General features: G+C 39.3%; 1 protein-coding gene across 1 annotated transcript; it reads right to left on the minus strand.

Annotated features, from left to right (window-relative positions):
- Nucleotides 1–10,419: 10,419 nt before the first annotated feature.
- LOC130927983 (uncharacterized) lies at nucleotides 10,420–12,025 on the minus strand. Its single transcript, XM_057854146.1, has 5 exons — nucleotides 11,586–12,025; nucleotides 11,310–11,493; nucleotides 10,983–11,240; nucleotides 10,715–10,886; nucleotides 10,420–10,555 (listed from the first exon to the last, which is right to left on the minus strand). The coding sequence occupies exons 1-5, from the start codon at nucleotides 11,631–11,633 to the stop codon at nucleotides 10,420–10,422; spliced, it is 798 nt and encodes a 265-aa protein (XP_057710129.1). The 5' UTR covers nucleotides 11,634–12,025.
- Between the last annotated feature and the right edge of the window lie 439 nt (nucleotides 12,026–12,464).

The following is a 12,464-nucleotide window of genomic DNA, read 5'->3' on the forward strand; positions in this document are numbered from 1 at the left end:
AAAAAAAGCGTTTTTTTTTTTAGTTTAACCCTTTAACACCTAAGCCTATTTTTCCCCAAATCTCCATACCTTTGATGTTGCCTTTATATTTCAAAGAAAAAAAAACAGAATGGGCAGATTGGGTCCGTATTTTAGGACACCATAACCTTCATTGCCAAACTGTTTTCTTCAACCAATTACCGTATTGACCCGAATATAAGACGACCCTGATTATAGGTAGAGCCCCTCTTTTTCAAGACTCAAGTTTGAAAAAAGACTTTTTGAACACCAAATTAATTTTTAGATATTCATGATATTCCTGTTCATATTCCATATTGATCATAATAATAATAATTAATATTAATATATAAACTAGTGTGGTATATATAGTACATAAATGGATAGTTAATAGAGTAACAATTATTATTAGTCGTATTCCATTCCTATTCATATCCAATTCCTCATTCAAATCTCCATGACTGAACATTTAAATATGTAAACTAAAGTGCAATCACATTCGTAAATGAATGGGTTCTGGTTTTTGAAATGTAAATAAATCAATTTATTGTGATAAAACAACAGAATTGCAATGGAATTGCCTGGGGAGTCAAATTCAGCATTCGCTTCAATGATAATATGGCGCCATCTAGCGTCGTGTATGGGTATAATGTCTAAACCCCGAATTTAAGACGACCTACTCTTTTTCAGTCTTATTTCAATGCAAAAAACACAGTCTTATATTTGGGCCAATACGGTATAATCAACATTTTGGACCCCAAAAAATCAAAACATTTTTGTAAAAATTTGTAACATTGATGTCCCATTGACAACCAAACATGCTCGACGAGAAGTTTTTAAGCCTATTTATTCAACTTGTTCGGATAAACATTCAACAGAAAAAAATAAGACTGAAAGGTTTATATTTGATAATTCAACAGCAACAAAAGCAGGTATGGTCAAAGGCAAGAGTGCAAAATAGTGGCTATATATATATATATATATATATAAAATTAAATATAAGACAGTATGTAATACATTATATATTTACATATAAACTACATATAAAATTTGTCACTTTTCCTTTCAATGTGCAAAACAGGCCATAAAATGAAAACTTAGTAGAATATGATACAATTCAACATTTAGTGAAGTTTGGTTCACTTCTGCGTAGCAGTTTGGCAGATATCATTATTCATTTTTTAGTCTTTGATTCCTAAGAAGCCTTGGTAGAAAGGAGACACAGGCCTACATTGCATGTCTCACACATCCAGGCAGTACTCGTCTACAGAGTTGGCGCTTCGTGCTGGCTCTATGCAATTTCGGTCTATGACCACACTGGAATCTCCACAGTCCTCTCCAGGACATAGGTCAGGTAGAAGACGAGTACTTATTTCATTGCCATTTCATAGCACATACGCAGTATATCTGTTCCTCATCACAACACAAACTGTAGTAAAGTAGCAGGAGTGAGAGTGGCTAGAAATGTCTTGCTAGAACTCCCCCTGACATTAAGGTCGCCATGGAGCCAGAATGCTTTTTTTGGGGCGGGGGTCAAACCTCGGAAAACCACTTAAATGCAGATAAAACTGCTTTAGGCACAGTTATTCCTATAACACAAACACATTTTTATTCAAAATTGTATTTTTTTCCAATGATTTACAAAAATAAAAGTTAACAGAACAAGCAGTAACCCCAATTCTCCTATTCTTTCTCCCACACATTTCCTAAATGCAAAACCTGAATTTGAACTACTTAAGAACATTGGATGTTCATTAAAATAGCGTACCGTACGTAACACGTCACCTTTGCTCATTAATATTCATGACGTTAGCAACTGTTGCTGGGGGGGGTGTCAAACATGCATTTCTCCCTCATGCCAGATGTTGCATGTCGTTTTTTTGTTATACAATATTTTACAATAGTATTGTTTCCTACATACCCGTATGAAATTGGTCAGTTTATTTTTTTCTGCCTTTGTAGGCTGCCTTTGTTTTATGAATTCTTGATACAGTGTATTTTTTCTTCCTACAAGCGTTTTGTAATCCCTTCGTGAACCATGGTCGATCTTTGTACTTTTGTTTTCTGCTGTACCGTTGTATTTGACCGTTTTTATCATATATTGATGTGAATATATTCAAAAATGTTTCATATACACAATGTCAATTCCATTACATACAGTTTCCTAATTTTGTGCCAGTAAATCCTTTTTAAATGAGTCCAGAGTTTCCTCTGTCCTCACTTGCCTGTACTTGACATTCTGCTCTGGCAAATTTCTTGGCTTTGTGCCGTTATAAACTGTAAAAACTGGTAGGTGATCACTAATATCGTTAATTATCAGTCCGCTTACTGTAATTCTTTCAATGTCATTGGTGAATATATTATCTATTAAAGTAGCACTGTGGGTTGTGATTTGACTCGGTCTGGTGATTTTACTGGTGATTGTACTGTGCATGGTATTGATAAATTCATCAACTGATTGATGCTTGTTCGGATTGCGCAAATCAATATTGAAATCCCCACAAAATGTGCCCCGACTTTGTCCAATACAGTTTCTTGACTCTTGACACTACTCTTGATTACTTTTTAACTCTGACAAGGGTGTCTGTGTTCAACTCACTTAATTGAAACCGTGCCAAAAGCGATCTTAACACTGCTAGTGTTTAAACAACACCCAAATCAACACCAATGTAGTCAAATATAATTTTCACCAAAAAATCAACTCCACAGATTTTGCTGTGTACGGCAACTTCAGAGGGACCAAAGTCATATAATTTGTGCAGTCGAGTTACATATATACTGTATTAAGCAATGTTTTTTTTTATAAGTTTTAATTGACTCTCTTGCATAATTAATACAACAATGGATTCAGTAATGCGTAAAAAAAAACGCAAAGCTAATGTGTATATACAATGAAAAACACCTATTTTAAATTTATAATCACGTTACGTATATATTAAGCAATGTTTATTCATAATTATTTTAATTGACTCTTACATGATAAATACAACAATGGATTCAGTAATGTGTATAAATACAAAACTTATGTGTATGTACAATGAAAAACGCCTATTTAAAAGCTGAAATAGTAAATGTGCATTTTTTTTTTTGTGTAGTCAACTTGCACGGCAAAATCTAATGCACTTCCTGAAGCAATCATGTGGTACAGCTGGCCAGCGCTTTAGTTATTGCTCAAGTGGTCTCATTTCATATATCACCTCAAAGTCACAAACTTCTTTTCAAACTGTAAATTGTGCTTTGAAATTGGATTTGAATTGTATCAATGAACAACTGGAAAATAAGTGGCTCATTGACACAATTTATATCAGTGCTTTGCCAACAAGAATTAGAAAAAAAAAAAAGGAAAAAAAAGTAAAATTAGCAATTTTTAAAAATGTGAACAGGACTTTTGTCTGAATTTTACTAAGAAATTATTTTTGTTTTATACTCAAGACCTTTATTAAAAAGGTTTTGTGTACTTAAAACAGTACAGAAATACACTACAATTAAGTCAGGAAGGTGTAATAGTAATATTGTTTTTGAAGGAAATATGTAGTCATCTGTTTTGTCTTCATTGTTAATGACAACATGCCTAAGACAACTTCAAGTGAAATTGTTAAAGTAATTGAAAAACGTGACATTTATCCAATTAATCGTTTCATTAACTGTTCGATTAAAAATGTCATCATTAGTTGCAGCCATATCACTAAGATACTAATAAAACAGCAAAGATGCCACCCTAAAAAGTGTGTGTTTCCCTGCTGGCTGGGTAGATGGTTGGGACGTGCGGGTAGTGGGGCGCCGTTTTTTATTTCTTGTTAGGGCCTAACAAGAATGGGTATTATTAGTAAGCAGAGGCGTCGCATCCCATTAGGCAAAACAGGCAATTGCATAGGGCCCCCAGCCAGCAGGGGCCCCCAGAGGGCCAATAGACTTAGCACACGCAGCTTTACTGCACTGTCGCAGCGACAAGTGTAGGAAGTGTTTCACTACCATGGAATCATTTGGCAGAGTACCTAATGATTCTGTTATCAATCCCAATCAGTATAAACCATGTCACATGGATTATACATGTTTAAGAAAGTCCAATCAGCTATTAATACTGCTTGATTGTTTAAAGAGTAACTTACCAAGAATTCTCTGGAGAGTCCTTGCCAAGTTGTTTTATTTTGATTTTCTCAGGCCACCTCATTATTGATGTGACTACTTAAAGGTTGTGTAGTGCCCTGGAAAAATTTTAATATTCCATCATTTATCCATAAACGCATGCCTTTTGTATTCATATCATGCCACTTCGTGTAATTACACACAAGAAAATGAGATAAATTTGGCTCGATTGTCAAGCTAAAACAACCAGCGCCCGAGATCTGGCAGATTGTGTGCGTGACGTCACGACAAGTGAAGAGAGTGCCACCGGCCACTAGGGGGGCAGCGCCTGTCTGCATCAATATAACTCCTTCTAGTGAGGGGAGAATTAGGGGTGTTTTGAGCTGTTTATGCTGATGCATTCTGTTCGTCCTGCACATATTCCAGGTTCCCTCATGAAGAAACACCCCTCGTTGTCAATAAAAGAGAATTCAGAATTGACAGTGAGGGGTGTTTCTTCAAGAAAAAGGCTCAGTGCTTTAATACTGAATGGCGGCGATGATGGCAGACAATTTCGTTTCTAGTTTCAGCGACGAATCCGACGTAGAAGGACGTAACGAATGTTCATCTAATGGTGATGAGGAGAGTTACGAAGCTTTAATCGGTGTTTTAGGTTACCAATTTGAGCCCAAACGAACGCCAATGCAGCGTAATGAAACGGTCATTGAGGGGAGCAATGACACTGATGAAACATCGGCAGCAGATCGTGTGGGAAACACCAATGATTTGTTTTGCATTTCTTTTTGTGAAGCTGATACACCGTGACAGCAAAATAAAGGAATGCATAGAATAATTATCATTTATTGCGCTATCATAGCTTTTCGCTCTGCCATCAGACACAAATATGAATGGGATCAGAGGATTAGTTCTATATATTTTACGAACTATAATTTATACATGTGTCCAGTCCTGTATCCAATGCGTGACATTTTTTTATTATAAAAGAGTACTCACGCTGGCCATTTCGAGCTTGGCTGCTCCCCTCCTTTGCTTAGCTTTAGCCTCCTTTACCAGTCATCGTCCTCTTTCTTGATATCTTGGGACATTTAGGTGGCTGCACCTGTATGGTCGGCACCGCATCTCCTTTGAGCAGCAATCTTTTAGCAAAACCCGATTTCACTTGTCCATAGTTTGAGAAGCTTTCAGGTGGAAAATAACAGAAAACCGTGCCGCAGGCTGGGTCTAGAAAATTAGCCCTCTTTGCACGGACGAACTTTACCCATCTTCTGCGTAGTCCAGCTTTTTTTTTCGCGTTCGGGAACTCATGGATACTATATTCCGATAAATAACTATTTGTACACCACATAGCACAGCAGTTTTGAACCATTTCTGAGATGTTTTCGTCAAACAAACCCCAACGCTACTCTCTAGTCGTTAAAAAACAATGGCACCTGGCTCCGCCTCGACTGTCAATCACTTGTCGTGACGTCGCCGCCCCATTCGGCTGTTTCCGGAACACTTTCGGAAATGTTCGTCATTTTCGATCTATTTTCGATAATTGCTCATTAATGTGATTGATTTTTTTGTTAACTTTATCAATATTTGTTATCTTGGCACATAACGGTTCTATTGATGTCTCACACCCCCTTTGCCGCTACATACTCTTTAAAGAAATGGTGATTTTTCCCAAAAAGTCTATTAATGGGTCTATCGTATTCCTCGTCGAATACTCTATAAGAAAAATCTAACATATATATACATCTAAAATAGGGCTGTCTAACGATTAAAATTTTTAATCGAGTTAATTACAGTTTAAAAATTAATTAATCGTAATTAATCGCAATTCAAACCATCTATAAAATATGCCATATTTTTCTGTAAATTATATATATTCTGAAAAATAAATTGTTGGAATGGAAAGATAAGACACAAGATGGATATATACAGTGGGGAGAACAAGTATTTGATACACTGCCAATGGGAAAATCCATTGGCAGTGTATCAAATACTTGTTCTCCCCACTGTACATTCAACATACAGTACAAAAGGACTGTAGTGGGCATTTCACTCTACTGTCATTTAAATCTGTCTATGCTGTCCTCACTCCGAAGCGTCTACTTTTTCCAAAGCTAGACAGCTAGTGAACGATGCCTTAATAATCAGACTTCTTCCTTTTTCATCTGATTTATTAATAAAATAGCCTCAAACCATTGTCCTCTTTAGACCGTCATAAAACTACAAAAAAAAAAGTACACAAGCATTGCATTAGCAACAACTTTAGCTTAGCACGCTATACAGGTTCACTAAACAAAAACAAATAGCGTCTCATACAAAAAATAGAACATTTCGCTTACTAACATAATATGTACATTCTTTACAACAACCATACTTACGGACAAATCTTGTCCAAGGATCATATAAGCACAACATTACAACGTAGGCTTCAGCCCGAGACGTCGTGCAGCCATATGAACTGGCAAGAAAAAAAATAAACCATGTCGCAAAGCGACCACAAGAGTTCGCTGTTATGCTGCAGCACAAAAAGCCTTGCTGTAAAACTTACCAAAAGGCAGAATACTGTCTGAGCGGGACATGTGCGTTAATTGCGTCAAATATTTTAACGTGATTAATTAAAAAAATTAATTACCGCGCGTTAACGCGATAATTTTGACAGCCCTAATCTAAAATAATCCTAAACGACTTTATTCGCAATTTTAATACTCCTTTTAGCAAGGTTCCTTGGGTATACGTACATTCCCATAGCAACCAGTCCTGTTATTATCCTACGTCACAAGCGCTGTGTATTCTGGGAGCGAGAATAGGTGTAAGGTGCGCATTTCGAGCAGAGGACAGCCATCCATATGAGAAAAAAAAAGCAGAAAAGGAAGCAAGACAGCGGTGAGTGTACTATGTTACTGTAGTTTTATGTCTTAATGTAGTAGAAGCACTGCAGACTAGTAGTAATAGTAGTAGTATTTTTATGTCCTAAACCAATTAACTGCCTTGACCTGTTGTAACTAGCTTGTTAGCATTTGCTAACAGCATTGCAGCATGCTAGCGTTTCTTCATACATAACGATGTTACCTAGAACATAAAATCAGTGTTTAGAATCAACATACACACTGATCAACTGATAACATGTTACATGATTCACTTCTAGGCTTGCCACCCGTCCCTTAAAATACGGAACCGTTCCGTAATTGGGAATTAAAAGTTGCATTCCGTATCGAACCAATACGGAACAGTTTATTCCGTATTTCACAATTGTCCCATAGGGCGACCCCGCACGACCCGCGGTTCCGGCGGCGGGGAGGGGTTGGGCGGCGGTGCGCCCAGCCTATGATCGTCTGTCACACACAAAGACATACCTGCGCTCATGAGTGAACACTGAGCCAACAATAATGAACAAAAAGGGCAGGTGATATCAAAGACAGCAAGATGGTTATCTGCCTGCCCGCTGCTGTCTGCCCAGCACTGCGCGCCACTTCCGGGTTCGTTGCCTAGTTACCTCGCTCGCTCTGCTCAATGCACCGCCCCGCACGTTTTCAAAACAAAGATGTCTTCAAAAGCAGACGCTCAGGATTCAGGACACTCCACCTTATCCTCAAAAGAAGAAACGTCTCCAAAAAACGGAGAGGCTCGTTAGAGTCACTGATGATGATTACAGTATAAAGCGACCTGCAAGGCAGGCAGGAAAGTTTTCGCAGTGTCTCACGGAGGTGTAAAACAGCATGCTTTAGGGGACCTCCACAAACGGAATATAAGATCCCAGCCTTCATCACAATTCTTTGTACCTGAAACATCCCCTGAGCTTAATTTGGTATGTTATTATGCTCTTGTATATGGATAACATATACAGTGGGGAGAAATGTATACTACATTTACATGGAAAACCCATTGGCAGTGTATCAAATACTTGTTCTCCCCACTGTAGGCTATATTTATATCTACCTTCATACATCTTGCATTGATAGGAGCATAGCTAGGCTATTTCAGTTGCTGCTATGGTTGATTATTTTCAGGAATGTTGATTTTGTTTTTTTTGAAACATGCATTCATTATCAATCAATATGGAATGGTTTTATGTACCCATAAAGAACATCTTATTTTGTTATGCTAACTAATGCTCCTCATTTGGAATTATTCCTAATAGATTAAAGGGCAACTGAAGAGCTTTTCAGATTTCGCTCTTAAAGAGCATATGACACGAGAAAAAAAGTCTTAAATAGCATTATTGTGTGAATTAGAATCATATTTTGAGACGATTCGACTATATACAGCAAATTTGCAAAGCACAGATAACTAGAAATTAGACTTTTAATGTGCTGTTAGGCCCCTCCTCCTGTTAAAGCCCGCTGGCGCCGCCATCTTGCTGATGACGTCAGCGGTAGAACGATTTCAGGCAGCTTTAGCATTGAGCCCAATGGAGGAGGAAACATTTTCCAGTGATTCTGGTTCAAGTTTGGAATTTTCAAACATAATTGGCGATCCAGAGGAAGTATGTGCCATACAGCCATATAGGTTTGAGCCATATTTGGAGGAAAAAGATATGGAATCAGAAAGCAGCGACACAGACGAGACTGAGCCAAACTCCCAGGATGACCACAGCAGACTGGGCAACACTGCATGGTGAGTGGCTGAAAATTAAAACGGTTTTGGTATATTCCGTTTTATTCACATACACAGTGGGGAGAACAAGTATTTGAGACACTGCTAATAGGAAAACCCATTGGCAGTGTCTCAAATACTTGTTCTCCCCACTGTATCTGTTCATTTTTTTATAGTGACATTTTCATTGTTATTAGTTTTAATTTGTGGAGACCTGAGAAAATACATTTTTCTTGCAAGGAGTCTTTCACTACAATCCATGTTCTGCATTTAGATTTAAAAATTCATTTATTTTTCTGAAGGTGTTCATGTGAATGCTGTGCAGTGATGCCCACAGTAGATGAGTGCGTTTGCTGTGGTGAACAGGAGCGAGTCAGGGAGAAGATGGAGGGGGCTGGGGTCCAATGTATTACCCAGCACCCTGGATTTCTGCCCGTGTGCCTGAACGTAGACGTCCTTCAGACAGCCTATTATGCCTACAGGCAAAATTATGAGGACCAGTCAGGAAACAAGTATGTGTAATATATATGCACTGATCAGAATTTCATAAACCAACCTTTTTTGTGATCGGCAGTGACTTAGGCTAGTTAGCATTGTCTCACAAATTACAATGTAAAATAACGGTTTGCATTACTGTGTTGGTTTTCAAATGGAAAAGGAAATGAATGACCCCATCCTATTGTGCTTTCAGCTGGAAACGTTACATGGCGTATCGCCAGTTTGTGCGCTGGGTGTACGAGTTCCTGGGGCGGAGGATCAGGGTTCCTCTACCAGCCTGTGTGGTCGCGCAGATCAGGACAAGCTTCCCATCACCGGAGTTTGTTGGATACCAACCTTGTAATTCTCCCTAAAACTCCAAGTTGAATAAAATATTGTAATCGTTTCATTATACAGTCATCCTGATGTGATTTTTAAAAGAATATCTCTACTTCAATATTTTTGCAAGCCTCAGTGGTTAGTCTTATTACATATTTGCTAAGTGCAATACAAAAATTATATTTCCATGACAAAGTATTGTACTGAATGGAATATGGAAATATGACAAATGCAAGGACGTTATAAGATACTTATTTCTGACATGCTGATACAAGTAAAAAACAATTGCTACTGTATCAAGCTCAAGACAATGATTTGGAAAAAAACACAAAATGGTTTTATTCACCGGAATTTAAGTGTGCCATTATATTTTATATATACCAACATATTTACACAGGGCTCGAACCGATGATACCTTATAAATTCAAAAAACTAGCTCACATTTTCAAAAGATGACAACGAAAGAACTGGGGAACACAATTATACAAAATTAAAGGTTCAATCATGGCACATTAAAACGTGTGACATGATCCCGGACCGCCTGTTCTTTGTCAGGTCGCTGAAAGCTGCTGCTGAGGGATAACCTCCCGGCCTCGGGCACAGCCGGTATCGCCTCCAATTCATCCGGCTCTACATCACTCGCGTCCTGCACAAGCCTCTCCACCGCCGACATCAGCTCGCTAACATAATCTGATAACAAGGGAAGCAAACGGTACTGACAAATGCACAGAGATAATTCCACATGAAATCCATTCCATTTATCTTGCAAATATCAAGCAAAAATGGGACAGATTCTAAAAATACAGTGAACACTTGACACTGTATCCAGTAATAAAGTGTCCAAAGGTTTGTACATTACGATGACACTCAATAATTTACACCAATGGGTTCAATTGACAGGATTAGTAATGCGTACTTACCAAATGTAGGGTTCTACAAAACTTTGCGCACAACATGGCCGCCTTGTTTTGATTTTGGAAAGTGGATGCTATAAATCCCCACTCCGTCTCGGGTTAAGCTGTGGGCTCGATGGGCGTTTTCATTGAAGTGAAGAGCAGCCACAATCGTCCTAAAAAAAAAAAAAAAAAACATGGATGGAATAGTATTTCCATATTAATATTCATATTGAAAATGTCTTTTAATCGATCAGATTGTGATTGGGACAACAAAAAACAAAGACATGAGATAATATACTGGATAAATCAGCAGAAAATGGTTACAATAATACCTGCTGAGCATCCCCTCGTAAGAAAAGGCGAACATTTTGGGTGTAAAATGGTTCACCAGACTGTGGAAGGCTTCCAGGTGGGAAGTCTGGTAGACTGGAGACAGCCGGCGAATGTCAGCCAACAGTTTGGAGCCACAGATCAGCTTCTCCAGCTCATTGGTCAACTTGGTGTCTGCAAAATACCAGACAGAATCAAATTTGTACTTGAACAGAGAAGCATTTTGCGAAATAGTATAAGTGTGCTTATTGTAATGGAATGCAAACTTACGAGGCGTGAGCCAAGGCTTTTTCCGTTCCCGACCTTCCAAAGGACCATGGCTGCACCTGGGGAAACTGCCTTTGAAGCCCGAGTGATCATTCTGAACATGGCTCAGTACTGACTCCCACTTGTCGAGGACGAGTCTGGGGTCCCCAGGTCGCGTTGACGCCACGGACCAATATAAATGGTTGATGATACTGCCAATCCAGGGTTTTAGGGCTTCACATCCATGCAGCTTAGAGAGGTTCTGCAACTTTTTCTTCAAACCTTGGAAAGACAATTATGTAGGTGTGTAAAATATGCTATAAACAAAGCTGTGATAATGAATCTTATTACCTTTGCCAATATGCCAGATGTCAAAAAGATGCTCAATGTGTGGGAACTGTTCTCGGACGAGCTTGTTGACAGTCACATGTCGATCTGTCACCAGAGTTCCCACACGCACAAACTCCTCGAGCACACGCAGTGACCGAACCAGTCCTTCGGGCTCCATGTGGTAGCTACCTCCTACCTCGTTACTCTGACATTTGGGAAAAAACAAAGCAACATACAGTATGATATATAAAGAATTAGGCTTATATCGAACATCTTTTGTTCACAAGTTTAATTTACCTGCACAATCTGCACATCCAAGATGGTTAGCTTCCGCAGTTCCATCATCGTGTAAGTCCCGTATTTTTCACTGTGACCGGGTGAGTCAGCTCATCCGTCGCCACCACAAACAATTTCCTCTCCCTCAGCTTGTAGATGGCTCAACAGCCAGATTTGCCGCTCTCGCCACACGCTTTTGATGGCTTGGTGAAGGTAGCGTTCTTGATGGCGAAAGTACGACCGAGTGGAGTAAACAGCTACACCCATGTGAGATAACACACGCAGAACTTTGCCCACAGTTGCACCAGCAAATAAAATGGCTGCAGAAAGAAATATGTTTCCAGCAGCAATTCTGCCGACATATGGTTGGGAGTTCCATGTTCCGGTGTGACCACATCCAGGCTCAGCACACTTCAAGGCCAGCACCAACATGGTACCGACCGCAGAAGGGACCCAGTTGACCTTCTTGCAGGCACACGCAGGACAACTGACCCACTGGCTAATGAGCTGAATGAGGGCGACCCAGTAGATTAGATATACCAGGCTGGGAACTGGCGCAGGGTCGGCCACAGCCATATCAGGACAATCGGACTCGCTGGACTCGCAGTCAGAAGGTGCGGTGGGTAGGTCATACTCAGAATCAGCCTCGCACACCAACATTTCTTCATCTGAGTCCCAGCTGTCGATGGTAACATTCAGCTCTGAGTGAACAACGCAGGTTTGGGTACCCACAGTCATCATGAGGGGCCCGGATGTTGTCTGGACACCTGAAAGATACACACAATAGATCACAATCTTCTTCCCCCTATTGCTATAACATGTTGATGATTGTGTGAGAAACCCAATAAAAATTTTCATTTTAACCGCAGTAGAGTTTAGATTTTATGTAAGCGTGTCAAA

The sequence above is a fragment of the Corythoichthys intestinalis genome, chromosome 13 (assembly GCF_030265065.1).
Source record: "Corythoichthys intestinalis isolate RoL2023-P3 chromosome 13, ASM3026506v1, whole genome shotgun sequence".
Classification (NCBI taxonomy): domain Eukaryota; kingdom Metazoa; phylum Chordata; class Actinopteri; order Syngnathiformes; family Syngnathidae; genus Corythoichthys; species Corythoichthys intestinalis.

Excerpts from the sequence above, each read along its gene's own strand:
- LOC130927983 (XM_057854146.1), bottom strand. The coding sequence starts at position 11,633 with ATGATGGAACTGCGGAAGCTAACCATCTTGGATGTGCAGATTGTGCAG. Across the intron at positions 11,494-11,585 it reads TGGATGTGCAGATTGTGCAG|AGTAACGAGGTAGGAGGTAG; the intron begins GTAAATTAAACT and ends CCCAAATGTCAG. Across the intron at positions 11,241-11,309 it reads CATCTGGCATATTGGCAAAG|GTTTGAAGAAAAAGTTGCAG; the intron begins GTAATAAGATTC and ends TGTCTTTCCAAG.